General features: G+C 39.5%; 1 protein-coding gene across 1 annotated transcript; it reads right to left on the bottom strand.

Moving 5' to 3' along the window:
* Nucleotides 1-814: 814 nt before the first annotated feature.
* Nucleotides 815-21,281, bottom strand: desi2 (desumoylating isopeptidase 2). The gene is made up of 5 exons (XM_053620877.1): nucleotides 20,746-21,281; nucleotides 5,548-5,620; nucleotides 5,344-5,437; nucleotides 5,103-5,244; nucleotides 815-2,135 (listed from the first exon to the last, which is right to left on the bottom strand). The coding sequence occupies exons 1-5, from the start codon at nucleotides 20,782-20,784 to the stop codon at nucleotides 1,911-1,913; spliced, it is 573 nt and encodes a 190-aa protein (XP_053476852.1). The 5' UTR covers nucleotides 20,785-21,281; the 3' UTR covers nucleotides 815-1,910.
* Nucleotides 21,282-21,332: the final 51 nt, after the last annotated feature.

Genomic DNA, 21,332 nt, shown 5'->3' with positions numbered 1-21,332 from the left:
TGGCAATTTAGAGTAGCTAATCCACTACAAGTATGTTGAGGGAAAACCAGAGTGCACAGAGAGAGAAAATGCAAAACTCCACACACAATAACCTGAGCTCAGTATCGAAATGGGGACCCTGGAGTGGTGAGGCGCTGATACTACCTACTGCACCACCAAGCTTCCCTCCTAATACGAATGCCCCACAGATTCTGTTTCTCTATTTACTACATGAGCTGGCAGGTGAGCAACAACAAAGCAGCACCTGTCTACCTCATCAGCCTGCCTCCATCTGACATTTTCAGCATGTTTGGACACACAGATGAGCCTAGAGACACAGCTATGGAAGCTGCCGTGCTAGCTGCGTGTATCTTACTTAGGCAGCATTACAAACATTGTGTTGATGGTGAGTGCAGCATAGGAGTGGTACCTGCTGGCAGCTTGCTCATAGCATGTCACCTACTGAAGGTTAAACATTCAGCCATGACTCCAAGGGCTGTGTAGGCAGTACTGAGAGCTACTGTCTTGCTGCCCCTGCAGTTTCGCCATAATTTTTCTCCTCCCATTCATATTCCTGCTGTTCTTCCATGTTGATTGCTGCTCATACCATTTGAGACTGTACACAATATGCTCTTAAATTCTGCCCCATCGTGCACCAATTTCACTGCTTTATAATAACAAAAGAAGTCAAAGACACGATGGATGCTTTCTCATGCTGGGAGAGGAAAGGCACTCTGCACGAGGACACTGAAGTGGGATTTGAAGCGTACTAGAAATCACATTTCTTTCTTCAGAGCATTTCAAACCCTTTCATGTTATAAACACTTATCTTCCGGGTTTCTAATCACATGTTACGTCTCAGCGTTTGATTAGCAAGTTTACGCTTTGATACGTCAGCGCTGAAGTAAAGTAAATCCAACACACTGCTCTGATAGAGCAGCTTAGAGGTTTGCAATTGAACGGTTTTTCTTTGGTTTTTCGTAACATTCACGTAGATCGGAAGAGAAAGCCATTGAACTATTCCGGTCAACAACGCTCGCCCTGCTCATTTCACTAAAAAGGATCGTTTGGACTATTCATCAGAACAAGTCAATCATTTTTCCGAAACAAAAAGTTGTCGTTCTCTTTAATAATCAGAAAATGGAATACAAACAGCATCTCCAATACATAGAAGACTCTAAAAACCTAAAAGGTGTAAAACATCTGAAGTAGGTTTTGCAGGGTACGAAGGAGTCTGCTACTCGAAGCAGACCGACGGGTAAACTGTAGAGAAAGAGTGCAGAGCTCTCTTTGAGCAAGTAACAGTAAAAATCTTTAGGCACAATCACCAAGGTGGGTAGACATGGGACACGTGTCAGTACAAAAGTGGGGTCATTTGGCCCAGGTGTCAGCTTCTGTGTAAGAACCTATAAATACATGGACATAAACACTACTTTTTGTAATCAAAAGCTCCCTTTTTCAAAAAAGATGCACTGAGGTGATGGGTGATCGAGGAAAGAATGGCGAGTGAGAAAATCCAGCGTTGCAAACAGCATTAAATTAACATTAAGAAAGAAAAACAAAAAAAAAACCTTCAAACCCTTCAGGTGAGTTAGGAAAATTGGTATGGAAAATGTCTTTCTGTCCTGAGTTTCCAAAACAAAACATTAGAGGCAACAAGTATTAAAATGTTTTAAACACTGATAAAATCAACTCTGAGTGTTTTTCAATAAATCAGGCAGAAAATCCTCAGGGTCCTTGACCAAAAAAACCCAAGACAATAAAACCATTAGTGCAGGGCCCTCAATGGTTCTGTCAGAGCCATTCACTGATAGGACAGGGCTTGTCTACGCTGCTGGTGGATTGCAGGTCTGTCACTGGAAGGGGTGGGCTCTGTTGGCAGCAGGAGCTTTGAGGCAGCCTCTGAGGCCTGTCAGTCATGGCAGAGGAGTCTATCGGCGTGGCTGGTGTCGGCTGGGACGAGGCGTGGAGGCCGAGGCTGAGGCAGCAGCATCCTCGGCTTCCTCCAGCTCACCCTGCAGCTCCTGACTCACGCTGGACTGTAGTGCTGCTGGAGTCAGCCACTCTTTAGGCAGGCAGCTCTGTAGGAAGGGCACACATGAGCTGAAGTAGGCCAGTCTGTTCACCCAGCGTGGAATCTCACGACCACACAGGATCTGCCACAGACACAGCACACAGAGAATAGGAAGAGAGATTATGTGACTACTGTACGTAACTTTAAATTACAGCAATACATTAATCATTACGGGAACGTCCGGCTGCTGAATAAATACATATTACAATTTTTATATTGTATTATAAAGCTATGTTGATATAGGTCAAGAGCTTCAGTTAATGGGGACCACACTAAACATCAGAATGGGGAAAATGTGATCTCATGCACAACAGTCTCCAGATTCACACAGAATGGAACAGCTTTTTGATGAGAGCCATCAGAGGACAATGGCCAGACTGGGTCACTAAAACAGGAAAGCTACAGTAACAAATAACCACTTAAAAGCATCTCAGAAGGTACACTGAACCTTGAGGCAGATGTGCTAGAACAGTAGAAGACCCCATCAGGTTCCACTCCTGTGGAAGACAGGAATCTGAGGCTACAGTGGGCACAGGTCACCAAAACTGGACAGCTTAAGGTTGAGTACTTAAGGTACTATCTGTGCTAAATAGTATCCGAGATTAGAATTAGTGTGTCTGAAATCGTAGTGTGTTGAAATGAGTATCCCAAAGGTACCTGGATGGCCTACTATTTCCGGTAGATTTTTGGAAGTGTTTCACTTTTTCAGCTAATACTGCCCACAAGTCACGAGGGAGGAGGAGTTTTACTATGGTTTGCGTCATCAAATTCAAGGATGCATTTTAGACAGATGTAAATGAAGTGTGGAAAAATAAAATCAAGGGAATGATAAATTAAGCTATATAGTATAAATTAAATAATCAATCATGAATGAAGAAAAGCTGCAAAGCAACGTGGAGTTTGTTTAAAGTGACCGTGCGCATAACTAGGCAACAACGTTCTCTTTCATTATACGATGAGTTAGTATGTCCTAGTACTTGAATACTCTTACTACACACTCAAAAGTAGGGATGTCACGATACCAAAAATCTAGTAGTCAGTACCGATACCACCAAAAGTACACGATACCACGGGGTGGTATAAAAAAATAAATAAAACTAAAAACTCTCCTGGAGGACATCCTCCTCTGGCTGATACTGGCAAATGAGAGAAAGAGAAAGAGGGAGAGCGCGAGCGGGCAGGGTATTTTAGTTATCAAACACTGTCTGACAATGAGTGGAGGCTACAGTGGTGGTGCACTCCTAAACACGCGCGTGCGCACACACGCAAGCACACACACACACAAACACCTTGTACTCAGAATGCAAGTATTAGTTTAAATTCACTGATATGGTGGCAGGCCAAAAAGATTTATTAAAAGCATGAACATTTTAATAATTATTAGTGACATTAGGCTACATTTAGCTGACAGGACAGAGGCTGAATGACGATGCATGGTGGCCCATTCGGAGGTAGTTTATAACAGTGAAATGTGTTACCGTCGTTAACAAATAACTATCTATCGCAAACATTACATGGAGCATAATGTTAGCTGGTTTTCACGGCCACAATACCAGCTGCCTCAAACAAACATAATATAGGGCACGTCTTTCAGGTGCTTCGCCAAATTCCAGGTGTTTCCTCGCTTTGTTTGAAATGAACGATAGCATCAGTTACACACCAGCTTCAGGGCATCAATTATATGTTTGTTGTCATCCGACTCGAACGTGAAGTATTTCCACGTTTAACTCTAACCACCTTTCCTTTCAACGAGTCGGGGCGGAGCTAAACTTCTATAGTTTTTCCCGTGTGCTTGTAGGCGTTCTTCTTCTTCTTTACCACTTGTGGACCGACTAAAACACTTACGCGTATTTGCTGACCCCTTCAGTTCCGGAAAAATTGCATCCTTCATTACAAACGGTACCTACGCTACTGCAGAAAAACAAGTACCATCACATTTTAAGAATGTTGGTACCGAAATATCGGTTCTTGTGACATCCCTACTCAAAAGGCATGTACTTTTTCCTTCACAATAAGATTACATACATTTAGTGCACAGTATAAGTATGCTGATTGTGACGCAGGGCAGGTGAAGTTGATTGGTTGATTGGATAATTGCATGAATGTGCAGATGTTCCTAATAAAGTGAACAGTGAGTATGTATATTTAGATTCAATAATGTGATCTAATATTGCAGTGTTGTTGGCAAGTTTATTTTTACTTCTAACTTTCAAAAAACTTTGTTTTTTTCCCCTTTTGTAGTCCTTTTTGAGTCCAGGCGCTGCTGCAATTAAAATCTGAAACAAACCCACACTCTTGGCAAACTAAGCATGTACTCAGTTTTGTTCTCAGTTTCACCGTCACAACAGCTGTGGAGTGTTGAGACTTTGCTGGTTAATTGCCTTAGCAGCAGGTTTGACACTGGCCGAGTGCAGCTCTGGGTGGCATAAAGTGTGAATACTAGTGGCATTTCCAGAAAATGGTTCTTTTTCAAGACATATTCTACACATAGCTATGTTCATATACTCCACTGTTAAAAAGCAAAATGACATGCATCTCTATCCAAGTGACAAGTGCTGCATGAGCATGGGGACATAACGGTCACTTCACCTTTGCAAATAAAAGTGCATTCCAACTGCTAGTGTGCATCTATCCAGCAGAACCTGGCCTTGTACAACCAGACAATAAGCTAATAAAAATGTGTGCAATTTAATTAATGTCATGTTAATTCATGTATTACAAGACATCAATGTATAGTAACATTTAACAACAAAAAAATTGTGGGTCACTTTTTTTTTTACAAGCTGCTACTGGGCCAAATAATATACTTCTTGCTCAGTCAGATTTTGTTTACAGGGAATGGGGGCATAACTGTTGTAAACTGGGACATCGCTTCTGCCCTTAATGTCAACTTTGTTCCCCCAAATTGTCTGTCAGTAATGAATTCTAAAACACAAGTTTAACAATTGCAATTTGCAACAGAATCAAATGTCACCCATTCCATCTATCGTGGTATACATGTTCACATAAACTGGTTCTTCCCCCATTTCTGTGCTACCAAAAGCCTTACCTCTGACAGTGCTGAGGAAAAGTGATTGCAGTTCTTGTGCATGAGGTGGTACGCGTTACCCTTGTACTCCTTTCCTAGCTCCTCCGTGATCCGTTCTATGTCCTCCTCTGTGAAGTCTGTACTTCCAAGTACGATAGCCTCTCTGATAAGAAACGGAGCGAGAATGCAAGAGAACATTTAGTGGCATTCCTTTTCACCTAGACGTGCCCTATAACAGCAACGAGCCTGTTACAAAACTCACTTGAATTTAAAGGTCTCCCCAAGCTCTGTGGCATCGCCAGGTGTTATCTCAAATATGCCGGAAAATGGATATGGATGCCCTCCATAAGCGAATTCTGCAACAAAGGAAAAAGGCAAACACAGTGAGAAGAAATAGTTAGTCACTTATTTATATTTCTGATGTCCCATCATTGTGTGTCCAAACAGAATAGCAGAGTGAACTCACCTCTGCCGTAAATCTCAATCCCTGAGTGAAAGACCCCAATACCCAGAGAGGTAGTGAATTCATTGATCCAGTACTAAAAAGAACAAAGAGTTTATATATTACATATGCAAAACCCATTAAGCACAGGCTGACTCACTCATATCTGATAAACATTTATGAAAATCGTGCCAAATAAACAGCTTGCTGGATAAAAGCACATTTAAAAGCACTACTCGTTTAAAAGCACTACTCGTTTAAAACCGGAAACTTAAACATTAAATTTCCTTTGAACACTAGATGAAAAAACAAAACAAAACATGCACTTTCACCATACAGCTGTAAATTTATTTCAGTGACTTTCAGAAGTCAACATACTTGAGTTACGCTTGATCTTTGACATAAAATATATTTTAGAAAAACAGGGTTGACCAGCTATATTGACTGGTATTGCTTTACAAGTTCTTTTCATTGTGGGCGTTTGTGTGGCCATAACGAGCACCCACTCAGAAGATATTGGCAGAGACAGCTGACCTATTTCACTGTGGCATTTACACAATTTATTAAGGAGCCATAAGGAACGATTCACATAAGGGTGATAATTTTAGGCCTTGATCTCTCAGTTCTGTTTCTCAAGATAACAAATCTATAAGAATATCTATCTGTATGTCCTTTAGTTTCACAGTAACCAACCATGAGTGCGTGATACTATAACACATTTAAAGACTAGTCATATTTTTTGTGGTAGGTTGGGTGGTGGGTTAAACCTAGACAATGTCAAGTAATATGGAAACTGATACTTGATGACAGATTTTCATCAGAAGGCCCTTTTTTTAAAAAATTATTTTATAAAGGTCTCTTTCAAGCATCATTGTCCTCACTCACAGAACAGTTGTGCTGTGCTGTACTGTTTATTTGCTATAAGTGCTCTTACACAGGATAAAGAATAATGGCATTATGCAAACCTCAGCATGTGAAGTGGAATAAATCATTGTGCACTTTTTACACTATATATACACACACCTTCATACATCCTGCTTTTATATTATCCTGTTCTCTGATATCCTGCCTGATGTATTTATTTCATGATTTATCTTGAAATTATTATACACAGTAAGCTACTGTGACTTATCTGAGACAGTACTCCTGCCACACAAACAAAACTACCATGCAATAGTGTTTTTGTACTTTGTCTTTATTTTTAAACTAATACTAAATGTTCATTACATTTACCAAATAACATGTATACATGTACCATACAATAAAACTAAACTGAATATAATCAAAATATGAATTACAGTAGCATGGCTGTGAGTTATTCATCACACTAGGACACATCCTGTTAATGAATCATCAATATTGCAGAACATCAGTCTGTCGTAACAAGACAGACAACTTAAAAATTACAACATCCAAATTGACCACATGCTTATGCGGTCCACAAGCAAAAACTTGCCTTCTGACTCAGTCAGCACTGTGTTCAGGCACATTTCTTTTCCAAGTAGCGACAAAGGAAATTCAAGTCACGGTACATTTGAAACGCACACACACCCCGCTGGAATTAGTATGCACAACCTCTTCAAGGCTTCAGTGTGTGAAGCATTTCTTCAGAAGATTTTTTTAAGCCTGCTCTTTTTAACACGTTGTCGTTGTGGTTATAATGGCAGAGGTGTAATGGTTTCTCTTCCTAAACAAAACTTTTAGTTGGCCTGATAAACAAGAAGTGAAGAGAATACAGACTTTCAAAGTCCAAGTGAAGTTATTCCAACCATTCAAAGTTTAAAAAAAACTAACAGCTAATAGTTCATCTGAATCAAGTTTTTAAGGTAGAGGACTGTAAACCAGAAAAGGAAGCAAAGACATCAGCAAGAATCCAGATAAAATAGTCATCTCCTACTATGAATGAAAATTGCATGATTGGAAGTACAAAAAGTGCACAAAAGTGTGTATTTGGCCCACTGTATACTATTCATTTCAATGGGCAACATTTGTGCATTGCATGATGGCTGTAGTGCAGCGAAACCCTGCATTTATCCAATCAGATCAGAACTTCATGAAGGGGAAGCCTTTCATCATGTGGCACCATTCTAGAGGTGCTAGAGGATTGGAGGGAGCGTGGTGCAATGCGGGGTGTGATAAGTGATTTGAGGCAAGTGGCTGCTGGTCCATTTTTGGTTTTGTAGGCAAGAATCTGTGTTTAAATCTGATGTGGACAGCTACAGGACACCAATGGAGGGAGCGTAGCAATGGTGTTGTGTGGGAGAACATAGGATGGTTGACAAGTCGAGGAGTGGCATTCTGGATCAGTTGCAGAGGGTGAATGGTGCTCAAAGGCCGACCTCCCCGCAGTGAGTTGAGTAGTCCAGTCTCAAAGTCTTCCTTGTGAGAGGAAAAGGACAGTTGATTGTCCATGGTTACCCCAAGGTTGCGTGCTGTAACTGAAGGTGGAATCAGAGAGTTGTCCAGGGAGATCACAAGATCATGACATGGTGATGAATCACCTGGGATGATCAGCAGTTCGGTTTTGCTGGGAAGTTTCAGCCGATGAGTTGCCATCCATGAGGAGATGTCTGCCAGACATGAGATCTGTGAAGAAACAAGAGGGTCTGAGGGAGGGAAGTAGAGGATCAGTTGAGTGTCATCCACGTAGCAGTGGTATGAGAACCCATGTGAGGATATGACCTCACAAAGAGATCGAGTATAGAGGGAGAACAGAAGAGGACCAAGTACTGAGCCTTGTGGGACACCGGTGTAGAGACTGCGGGGAGCAGATGTGGATCCCCTCCATGTCATCTAGTATGAGCGACCGTCCAGGTAGGAAGCACACCACTGCCATGCTGTACAATGAATTCAGAGAGACTCATGAAGGTGGACAAGAGAATCTTGTGGTTATGTCAAATGCTGCTGAAAGGGCGAGGAGGATGAGGACTGATGACAGTTTGGCTGATCTAGCAGCATGTAGCTTCTCAGTGACAGCCAAAAGGGCAGTCTCTGTGGAACGTGCTGCTTTGAAGCCAGACTGGTTAGTATCTTTGAGGTTGTTCTATGAGAGGTAGAGAGACAGTTGATTTTAGACAGTTCGCTTGAGGATTTCTGAAAGAAAATAGAGAAGTGATACCAGCCGGTAGTTGCCGATGTCAGAGGGATCCATAGTTGGTCTCTTCAGGATGGGAATAACCCTTGCTCTCTTGAATGTAGTTGGTACATGACCAAATGATGTGGAGCCATTGATGATAGTCATGATGAATGGGAGGAGATCTTTTGAGATAGTCTGGAGTATTGTGGAAGGGATTGGCTCTAATGGTAGGTAGTAGGATTGCAGGACAAGATGACCTGCAGGATCTCTACTGTTGCTAGATTAGAAAAATGTGCCAGGAAGTGTGAAGGAGAAGGGGAATCCTCAGTGGGTATTGTAGAAGTTGGGGTAGAAGTGAAGGTCTGGCAGATTTTTTCAATCTTCCCATCATAAAAGCTGGCAAAGTCTTTGGCAGTCAGGTAGGATTGGGCAGGAGGTGCCAGTGGGTTGAGTAGTGAAGAAAAGATGTGGAGCTTGCCGGGTCTTGTGCAGAAGTTTCCAGCTTTTCCTTGTAGAAGGCAGTCTTAACAGAAATCGCTTCAGATGAGAATTTGGACAGGAGAGTGCGGTAAGTGGCAAGATCAGTGTTGGGTTGTGATTTCTTCCACTTTCTCTCCGATTGCTGCATAACACACCCAACAGCGAAGGAACAGGGTAAGAAATCTTCCTGGATTTAGAGGCTAGAGGGCTGAGAAGGTCCATGGATGAGGAAAGTGGCTGTGGCTAACTGCAATGGTAAGGAGGCAAAGGAGTTGAGGGAGGACTCGAGTTTGTCAGAGGGGAGGTTGAAGTCTCCAAGGACTGTAACAGGAGTGCTGTTGGTAGGGAAAAGACTGAGGAGCATGTCCATTTCCTCAACAAAGTCTCCTAGGGGATCAGGAGGGCGGTAGATGGCGATGATGAGAAGGTTAATCGGGGAGGTAACTGTAAGTGCATGGAACTCAAAGGATGAGATGTTGAGATGAGACAGGGAAAGAGGTGTGAAGCACCATCGCTGAGACAACAACAGACCTGTACCGCAGAGGTGCCAGTTTCTCATGGAGTGTGAGAGAAAGCATAAGCAAAGGATAGAGCAGCCAGTGTAGCGGAGTTCTGTGGAGATATCCAGATCTCAGTTAGTGCCAGAAAGTCAAAAGAGTAATGGGAAGCTAAAGCTGAGATAAAATCAGCATCATTTTTCATGCGCAAAAACACACAAAACTTGGCACACACATCAGACCTGTGTAAAATCAAGAAGTTATGTAGTGTTTAGGCTTGGGTGTGGTTGAGTTCACTTGGTTTTTATCTGACTCGACCCAACCGGAAGTCAGCCATATTGGATGGAATGTACTGATTTTGACATTTTCCCCCACTGTGTTTTGAGGAGCTTATGAAAGTTACACATACATTTGTCCCAAGATATGTTTTGAATTGTTATTGCAATTCGGCATAGACGTGCCTCATTGGCTCCACAGCACCTCCTAGTTCGAAAATGCATGTTTTATGCCTTTGGAATACCGAAAACTCTTGAAACTTGGTACACCCATCAAAGATTGGCAATAATCTAATATTGACAATAATTTGTCATTTGTCCTGGTTGTGGCCAGTGGGCTCTATAGCGTCCATTAACATTTCTGAATGAGTTTATTGCTGTGGTTGCCACATTGTTTGTCCAGTTGTCACAAGTATTGGTGGGGACATGGCTAACATTTTTCACCAAACATGGCCAACATCATGCCAAGACATTGAAGATGCTAAATTGCGAGCAGATATTTGATATCGAACCGTGTTGCCATGGCATGGAGATAAATATAAAAATGAGATATAGGAAGAGCTCTTATCTTTGGTTTGCATTGAATGATTTAAATCAAAATTGAGATTTATATTTGGTATTGGGGGCTGAACACATGGATGTGACTAAGGAATAGCCATAGAGCCACCAACTGGCAGCAGGAATGGAAGCAAAAATTATTATATCTATGCTGTGCATTGTGATTTAGATCAAAATTGAGATTTTTATTTGTTATTGTGGGCTGATCACATGGCCGTCACTATTGCTGGGCAGGGTCACAGCGCTACTAACTGGCAGCAGGAAATGTGTGAAATCATATGCATTTTTGGGATTCTCTGTAGCACATCACTTTTCAATTACAGTCGTAAGCTCTGCTCAACAGAAAGCTGGCTAGGAAATGGGTATAACTTGGTCATGCTCGTTTCATCAGCTTCAAATTGTGCATGGTTACCAATGGGCCATTCCTAATTGCACAAACATGGAAATTATAAGTCATAGTTATAGCACCACCTCTACTGAAATAGTTACTCTGCACTTTGAAGTTGAGTTTTTATGGATGTCTTCAAGGTTTACCTGGGGTACCAGAGCGTTTATGTGATTTGCCAGAAAAGTAGTCACCAAACTCTACAAATGCAAATGTATTAATCTGAATACGGTCTGTTGAGGTTTCATTAAGGGGTTGCTATGGCAATGAATGATGGCATTCCAAATAGGAAGTGGTAGTTTTGTGACACATTCAAATGGGCTTTATTTTGCTCCCTTTAAAATGCGTTTTTGGTATGACCCTCTGTACATCTATAGGGAGTATTACAGTCACTCTTGATCTGATCAGCTTCAAATTGTGCATTGTTACCAATTGGTCATTCCTGATTACACCAACATGGCAACTACAAGTCATAGTTATATGTTATCTAATGTACTGTATAACATTATACAGACTGAGCTAAATTACTGTTGTAAGTTTTACATAAATTTTAACGTAGTTTGAAATACACAACTCTAGTATAAAAATCACTCACTCATCTGTCTACACATCAATATTAGCACCACGCTTTAAAACTGAGACGTGTTTTTTTTGGAACAGAAGTAACGTAATGAGTAAATGTACCGCACGCAGACCGACTGACCGATAATGAGATTCATTGACAGCGATTTTCATAACCGATTAGTTGTTGCAGCTCTAATTTTTCATAAAATTCAAAATATGACCACACTTCGGATTTGGTCCTCTTGGAAGGTTGGAAATTCTCTGGAAAGTCACTGTCTTCCGTCATGTTCTCTAACTGAATTAAATGATTGCAACAAGCCTAGTGACAACCATCCATCACTTTATAGTCAAATATAAAACCTGTTTATAAGATTTCATTTTCAGCACATTTTAACAACACCGTGATAATACTGATAACCGTTATAGTTTTGGTCGTGACTGGTTTTTGCTCTTGGAAATTTTCATAACGTTCTTGATACTTTATCTAAATTTTTGCATCTAACCGTTACAGACAAGCCCTGGCCAAAATTCACACTTTAAGGGAGACTGAAATTACTCTTGATTAACCACTTGAGAAAACTAATTAGCAGAGACAAACACACACTTCCAAGCAACAATACAGAACCAACAATATTATATAATACAGCAATTCTAGCGGAAAGATCTAAATCTAGATCTAAGTGAGTCAAGTAGATAGTACACAAAAATCAGAATCCTACCATACCAGTAGAGAATAAATTCAAGATAGAATAACTTAAAGCACACTGTGACATATTCTGATGTGCCAGACCCCTGGACTGTCCAGTCCATTACACAACATAAATCTTATATTTTCAACCATGAAATATTATTATTGGAACAGGTTTTGTGCCTTGCCTTGTCTCCTATGCAGGGGAAAAACAGTATATGTACTGTTCATTTTCAGTAACATCAAATAACCCATTATTTCTTTCAAGCATTACAAATTCAGGCTCTTGGCGAATCTGATTTACCACCACAGTTAGTTAATGAAGTTTTTAAACCGACCCCTTAAAAGTAACTTAAGTGTTTTTATTTACAGTGGTGCTTGAAAGGTAAAATTTTCTATGTTTTTACATAAATATGATCTAAAACAATCAGATTTTCACACAAGCCCTAAAAGTAGATAAAGAGAGCCCAATTAAACTAATGAGACAAAAATATAATACTTGGTCATTTATTTATTGAGGAAAATAATTCAATATTACATATCTGTGAGTGGCGAAAGTATGTGAACCTTTACTTTCAGTATCTGGTGTGACCTGCTTGTGCAGCAATAAGTGCAATTAAACATTTCCGGTAACTGTTGATCACTCCTGTACATCGGCTTGGAGGAATTTTAGCCCATTCCTCAGTACAGAACAGCTTCAACTCTGGGATGTTGGTGGGTTTCCTCACATGAACTGCTTGCTTCAGGTCCTTCCACAACATTTCCATTGGATTAACGTCAGGACTTTGACTTGGCCATTCCAAAACATTAACTTTATTCTTCTTTAACCGTTCTTTGGTAGAATGACTTGTGTGCTCAGGGTCATTGTCTTGCTCCATGACCCATTTTCTCTTGAGATTCAGTTCACAGACAGATGTCCTGAGATTTTCCTTTTGAATTTGCTGGAATAATTCAGAATTCATTGTTCCATCAATGATGGCAAGTTGTCCTGGCACAGATGCAGCAAAACAGGCCCAAACCGTGATACTACCGCCACCATGTTTCACAGATGGTATAAGGTTCTTATGCTGGAATGCAGTGTTTTCCTTTCTCCAAACATAATGCTTCTTATTTAAACCAAAATGTTCTATTTTGGTCTCATCCATTCATAAAACATTTTTCCATCAGCCTTCTGGCTTGTCCATGTGATCTTTAGCAAACTGCAGATGGGCAGCAATGTTCTTTTTGGAGAGCAGTGACTTTCTCCCATGCACACCATTGTTGTTCAATGTTCTCCTGATGGTGGACTCATGAACAGGAACATCAGCCAATGGGAGCGAGGCCTTTAGTTGCTTAGAAGTTATCCTGGGTTCCTTTGCAACCTTGTGGACTATTACACATCTTGCTCTTGGAGTAATCTTTGTTGGTTTATCACTCCTGTGGAGGGTAACAATGGTCTTGAATTTCCTCAATTTGTACACAATCTGTCTGACTGGATTGGTGGAGTCCAAACTCTTTAGAGATGGCTTTTTCCAGCCGTGTGAGCATCAACAACTCTTTTTCTGAGGACCTCAGAAATTTCTTTTGTTCATGCCATGATACACTTCCACAGACATCCGTTGTGAAGATCAGACTCTGATAGATCCCTGTTCTTTAAATAGGTGCTCACAAATTGTCATCCCATTGATTGAAAACACCTGACTCTAATTTCACCTTCAAATTAACTGCTAACTCTAGAGGATCACATACTTTTGTCGCTCACGGATATGTAATATTGGATAATATTTTTGCAGAAAAAGAGAAAATTCTAAAGGTTCCACAAAGTTTCAAGCACCACTGCATGTTTACAATCCACATATTGCATTGTCCTTTTGTATGTTGACATCAAATGACCAGAGCAGTGACATGACTGGGTCTGAAATAGCTGTGTCTCAATCAGCAATTTCTGAGGTGTGGTTTTATCTGTTACTGGAAAACACTGCTATCAATGTATGTCACATGATGATTTAACAAGAAAGCACTATCTGCCCTTTTCCCTATACATGAGCACATAAACTAGATGCAGAGAGAGAGAGAGAGAGAGAGAGAGAGAGAGAGAGAGAGAGATGTGCCCATGATTCAAACTTGATCCCTCAATGATTTACTTTTGTTTTGCTCAAAAGTCTTCTTTTTGCTACTCTTAACAGTTTGACAAAGCTATAAGCACTTCTAAATTCTTTAAGAGTAAAAAAAACTGACTCCTAACATTTATTTTTTTGCCCATTTAAGACCTAATTTGTACATTGACCGTTTTTACATACAGGCCCATTTGTGTAAAAAAGAAAAATACTGGAGAATTTATATGAAATCATGATCAAATTGATTTTCAAAGAATTCAAGTTTTTTACTCAAGTAAAAAGCTAGTCACAGGTCACAGGTAGTAGGATTATGAAAAAATTATACCTTTGCCCTCACTTACCACAAAAGCTGATTAAACACTCCCTTACTTGCTGAAAATTCCCTACAATAGAGTCATACAATTACCACACAACACACGTCAGTCGAAAATCAACTATTACACAATGTACACTACGGATGTACTTTGCCATTTAAGAGCAAGGAATAAAGAGGTCATTCATGTGAATGCTTTTGTATTCTACAGGCTGTCCCAAAAGTCTAACAAAGACATTGTTGTGGCTGGATCAGGAAGCTGTCGCGAGGTTGCGATGAACTTTAACAGGAAACATTGCAAGCACATCACACACAAAACTGTCGCCAAACTTCAACAAATTCAAAAAGACTGGAAGTGTTGCGGCCCGACCGCGAAGTGGATGTCCATGAACATCCACTGATGAAGGCACAACCAACGTGATGCTGACAGAGTCCCCTATGTATGGAGACTTCTGAGACACCCTGTACATTGTAGTATTATACACATTTTTACATTTCTGCACACCTTGCTTTGATAGGGTTAAATCTATCCGCATCACTGGCTTTTCTGTACCTTTTGTCATACTGTAATGACCTTCACACTGGGCTTTGTGTTTTAGGTTTAAAACTGAATCATACTTGGTTAAGAGACTTCAGTCTCAGATGTGGTCCCCTGTGTAATTAGTAATTACCCATTACAATAATGTTAATGAGCCGATTAAGAATAACTCTCAGCCGAGATTTAGTTGACAGCGTTTGCTGTAATGGACTGCTGATCCTCGTGGTTTACTGGATTAAAATGTGTGAAGCAACGTTCCAGATGATAAGATGATTAAGGGAATGAGTCATGCCTTGGGAAGATGGGATTTTCCTCAGGTTCTCCACATTTAATAATAAAAATGCAGCTGGCAATGACCAAGAGCTTTAGGCAGCATGATACAAATATGTACCATGTCAGACATGCAGCTAAAAATAGTCTGTGGGTGCCACGCTATGCATAGCATGTCTAGCCAATGTGGAGAGAAATGGTGGCACTGCGAAATACAGTGCAGAGAACACCACAAGAACTGGTTTACTTCATCAAAGAGACAATTTGGGCAAATAATACTTATCTAAATGTATCTCTCTAGGAGAGACCATTCTTCAATAATGCAGAAAGGTTACACATGATGCATAAAGGACTGCACTAATTGAGTCAGTATCAGCTGACAGACAGTACCACTGCAATTAAATATTTAGTATCCCCAAAAATAACAATAATAAATAAAAACAAAATGACATGCAAGCTGTATATTGAGATGTATTATAACTTCCTGCAATGATCTCCAAAAAGAAATATATCTAAGAAGTTATTTGGCTCAGTTATATTAATATCTTCTTGAAAAAAAGATTAACTGACCAGTTTTTGATTTTTTTTTAAATTCAATATGAAAGAGAAACCGTTCTTATTGTAGACTCACTACCCTACTCATTTTCATAATTTTCTGATAAATGTCAGAACACAGGATGAACTAGTGCTACCAGTTATATTGTTTTAAGTCACTAAGTTGCTCGACGTTTTTGCTTGATATACCATTACAGAGTAAAACACAAAAACCTCTCTGATGTATTTATATCTTGTTGCACTTTTAACCCTGTCCTCAGCATGCAGGCCTGGTAACTGAGACAAGTCCAATCCTTACACATGCACACAGACATTGTAAAATCTTTATGAGCGAGCTCAACTCTCAGCAGGAAAACACTGACAGCTTGAGTCGTGATCCACTAGAATCAAATCTTGTATATGAAATCCTTCATTACTTCAGCTAAAGGCAAGAGCTGATCTTAATGGTGTAGAGTCCAGGCTATAGTTGATGCCGTTTAAAATTAGATATGCTGCATGCACTATGTTCAATTACTTGCCTAGTGGCCACTTGTTTCTTGATTCAAATGCATATACTGTAATGGGAATCCAGTACAGTAAGTTTGCTTACTGGCAGTTTGCCCTGCTTTAACCTCATTATTCAGTTGTCTATTAAACCTGCTTATGAAAAGCCAAGAAACATGACTCTCATTTGAACACAGATGGAGTGTGTACTAAGTACTCAGTTTGAGATATGTAAGGAATAAAACAGGATGGACATGTTATATTATAGAAAATAAATCAACAACAAGATGGTGTCATGCGCCGAAGTTGCTTATTTCCTAGCACAGTGCATCACCCAAGTCTTTTATTCCTCTTACACCACAGCAATTTATACAGAATACAATTTGTTATTTATTAATGACCACGTAATCCATTTTATCCACTTATAGTTACATTTAACAGTGTAGAACCTCTGTGACAACTTACGATATAACAGCTGTGAACAGCTCTCTTTTTTTCTTTCATCATGTTACTAAATGGAATGTGCAAAGCCCTCGGTCTTGATGACTTTCCCATGGAAAATGTATTGACTTTTACATAGGGTTGTCACTGGAGACTCCTTCAATAAAATGTTATATAAATGCCTCCTTACAGAACACATCGCCATATCAAGGGAAATTTACTTAAATAACACATTTTTAAAATACATTTATTATAATACTTATTACGTGGACTGTCCACCATATGAATGTGTGCATTCATTTTTACTATAAAAACAACCTTAGAATTAAAGCATTAATATAATCCTGAGATTTGAATTACATCCAACGCTACCATCATAACTGCCGACATAATAGTGAGATTGGTGATTTGGTATATATATATATATATATATATATATATATATATATATATATATATATATATATTTTTTTTAACCTGCATTCAGTTTACAAAAGCAATTCCAACATAAAAGTCAGGGCTCAGATTAAAAATTAATCTACATGATGTCCCAAAAATCTCCATACACAGGGGAAATGAACACACTTTAGCTAAATGTCTTACAAAAATGCTCAATTATATATATATATATATATATATATATATATATATATATATATATATATATATTACACATATTACACACACACACACACACATATACACATACTTCCCCCACCCAGATAATCTTTACGAATGCCTTTGACTAAAGAAGAACGTATAGAAATTATTATCGTGGCTGGATCGAGAAGCTGTCGCAAGGCTGTGATGGACTTTAACAGGAAACATATCAAGCACATCTCACACACATCACTGTTGCCAAACTTATTAACAAATACAAAAAGACTGGAAGTGTTGCGGACCAACCAAGAAGTGGACGTCCACGAACATCCCCTGACGAAAGCACAAGGGACGTGATGCTGACAAACACAGTCCCCTATGTATGGAGATTTTTGGAACACCCTGTACCTTGTAACGTACATATTACCTCTTCTTTTCTCATTTCTTACTTGGTAATGAGACAAGCTGGGAAAACTCAACTTTTGGTCTAGACCAGGAGCCGTCAAATGTCCAACTATGGTCCGAACGCAGACCCACACATTCAGAAAGGATGTCTTAACATACACACTTTGTGTTATTTCCATATCAACACGTGATAAAAAACTGTTTATAAAAATACAAATATTTCACACGAGTGACCAACTCAACACGTGTTAAAATTATTGTCCAATCATGTTGCGGACTGCAGTTCCGACGTCATCATCCAAATCTAAACTCGCCCCAAAGTGAATGTTTGTTGCTTTGACCTTTTGATTGTGACAGCGGAGTCGGAGTCCTGAGGCGAGGAAACAAAATGACCACAGGTAAGTTAGCGTTCATCACTCTTTAGCGTTAACGCTGCTGAAAATGTCTGGCCGAGTTTTTCGCGACAACTTCAAAACTGAATATCATGTACTGCTTCCATGTTGGCATTACACTACTAGTGTCATGTGTTTATGTTGGCTGTGAAATATTGACTGACGTTATTCTATAATTCTCTGAGTCAGCATCTTATCTGAAGCTCCAAGTTAGGGTTAGCTAGCTGGATGGTGTCACCAATCACAGTAGGGATGAGTGATGCTAACCTAGACGCTCACTTGAGTTGATAACATTACTTTAGCATACATGGTAATGTAAGATATTCCCACTACCTTTTTGAAAGTTAGCAATAACTTAACATTACAGCTGTTCACCATGATGTAATACAGAGAGTGGGTTAACGTTAACTACATTTAGCAAGTGTTTTGGATAAGGCAAGCTGTAGTAATTAGCATTAGGAGGATGGATTAGGGCCGTGTTTCTTCCTGTATTCTGTGAAGGTTAATGCTGGGTAACAGGTGCAGACAGTCAGTGGCTAAAGGAAACTCAGTAATGTCGAGGCCAAAAGTGGATGGGGTTTAGGTTGCAATTCTTTCCACTATCTCTGTAATGTTGGTTTACTTACTTAGTTTGTGCAAAACTTTGGCAGTGAGGTGCTAAAGGTGGGAAAATAAACATTCGCAAGTTAGCTAGATTTTCCTGGTGAGTCTACAGCACCATTTTGTTCAGAATTTTGGATTCTGTAATGCAATTTCTCAGTTAAAGCCCAAAGGCATTTGTCCATATTTTGTAGTTAACATCTAACCAACACTCTTATGATGGCTTTTCAAATGGAAGGGAGCAGTACTCCTGTTTTCCCAGATGGCAGGGAGATTTGTAAGAAGATGAATCAACTCCAATTCTTATGTCTGTCAAACGTTTGAATGATTTTAATAAATGTCACCTGAATTTCTTGCAATTGTTTGTTTATTTTGTAAATCATTTTAGTAGCACATTAGCATACAAAGAAGTTGCATTTTAGTATACCTTTAAGAAAAAAAAAAAAAGAAGTTATAAACACGTGTTATCTTGGTGTTATATTTAACACATCTTTGATTGGAAATATTGAACACACAGCATGTGGTAAATAGCCTAACACACCGATTGTGTAGAAAGCACACACAAAATGTATTGTTATTTTTAACACATCTGCTTTAAGAGTGCAGCAATGTGTTTCAGTGGACTGATTGAGTACTTAAAATAAAAATTAGAAAACCCATAATAAACTTATGGATAGTTAACTTATGGAATAAGTCAATAAACTTATGGAAATACTGGCTATTGTTCAGCGGCTCTAGTTCCGTAGCAGATCCTCTGTGGTAGGTGATCATATGCGTTTATGTAAATTATTTAGCTAAAGGCAGCTCATCCGCCCACAGACTAGTTACAGGGCTAAAGACAAAGTACGAATAGAAACAGTTTTCGCTTCTCGTTTAAGGAAAAGCTGATGACAAAAACCGAATGGACAAAAAAAAATAAGTACACATTTATTGTCCCTGCTTCAAATTCAAAACAGGTGTCCAATCTGTTCAGGGAAGTGGTGTTCAGACACTAGTCAAATGTGAAGCAGCAGCACAGTGCAAAACAAAACCATTTCATATCGTCTTATTTATAGCCATAAACTAATCATTAAAATGTTTAAACTTTAGAAAGGTGATTAAAAAGGTGTCAGCTGGTAATTTGAACCTTTGTAAGCAAGGAATTTTATACAACTAGACCTTTACCTACATGTTTTATATGAATTCCTCTGAGCTATGCTACACAGCCTCTTATGAATGACAACACTTGAAAGGCTGCTGATTTCTTTGTCCATTATAACGCCAATATCACCATGACTGACAAAGAGGAGATGAAGCAATATTTCTTAAGAAGACAGTTAAAGCAGAGACATTTCTATCATATAGCGCACTCCATGTTGCACAGGACACCGACAAATATTTCTAAAATAGGTTCACATTAGTACTTGAGGACTAAGTTTGCTCAGTAACAGAGCAGGGAACACTAACACATTGTGTAAAAGGTGTTTGGGGCAAAACACGAGGCTCAAGCACAAGGGTTTAAAAGATAGCACTGGAAAGAAAAAAGAAAACTGAACAACACCGAAGTTTAATTCTACTATAGTTTATGAAGTTTAATTATATGGTGTATTTTCCAGGTCATTTATTCATTTGAAGAAGTTCAAGTTATTCAACATGTTGAACATGAGACATGAGACAGAGTGGGCTAATAGTTCTCAGGTAGTAACGTTAATCTATACATAGAGAAATAAAAAATAAAAACACCAATAGCGGTTTTTATTAATATAGCTAGATGCCTTTATATCATTTCAACAAACAAAATGTTGTTAGTTAGCACGCTACATAAAAGCAGTTTTAAACTAACAAACACACCACTCGACAAAAACAGCCGATAAAAGGTTAGATGAGACGCTCGATAACTCAGTTTCACATTTAGTAATCAAACTAACTTAACAGCCTCAACGTTATCAAAAGCGTGAGGTTGTTCTTATCTAGCCGAGATGTCTAAAGCAACTGCAATGAAAAACGAAACTGTTTAAACCACTTACCATGTCATACACGTTCAGAATAACCGGCTCGTTGGCCATTACAGGCTTTCCTTTCTCCTAAGAAGCCGTCTCCTCCGTTCAGCAAACGCAGCTAGCCGGCTAGCTGCTGCTGTTTCAGCTGTTTTTAATTTCCCTTCCTATTAAAAAGTCTTTCACCGCAGCAGCCCGTGGTTTCGAGCTCGCTTGTCCGTCTTGAAGGATATAAAAACAGAAGTGCAGGAAAGTAGCAGCAAGCCGGGGAATGTTACACTGCGCTGCTCTTCCTTACCATTAGCCACGAATAAAAAGATGAAGCTAGTGAGCTAATCACAACGCCAAGAATATCATCACCTACTGCTGCTAGTATGTTAGCTTCATCCCCACTCAACACTCGAGGAGAGCAGAAACTAAGTCAGAGCTAGGATATTCGTAAAACTTCAGCCATCAAACGAGGAAGTAACCGCTGGCGTGAACGGAAACCTAAAATAAGGCGAAATAAGATAACATCTTAGCACCCAGTTTGAGCAATGAGTACAGCATCAGAGCTCTGCCTCTGAAACAGTGGGGGCGGATCACTAACAAGCGCTACATAACCCAGGCTGGCTCAC

Source organism: Ictalurus furcatus, chromosome 3 (assembly GCF_023375685.1).
Source record: "Ictalurus furcatus strain D&B chromosome 3, Billie_1.0, whole genome shotgun sequence".
Classification (NCBI taxonomy): domain Eukaryota; kingdom Metazoa; phylum Chordata; class Actinopteri; order Siluriformes; family Ictaluridae; genus Ictalurus; species Ictalurus furcatus.
Note: the sequence above shows the minus strand (reverse complement) of the source record. Positions and strands in the feature narration are given on the sequence as shown.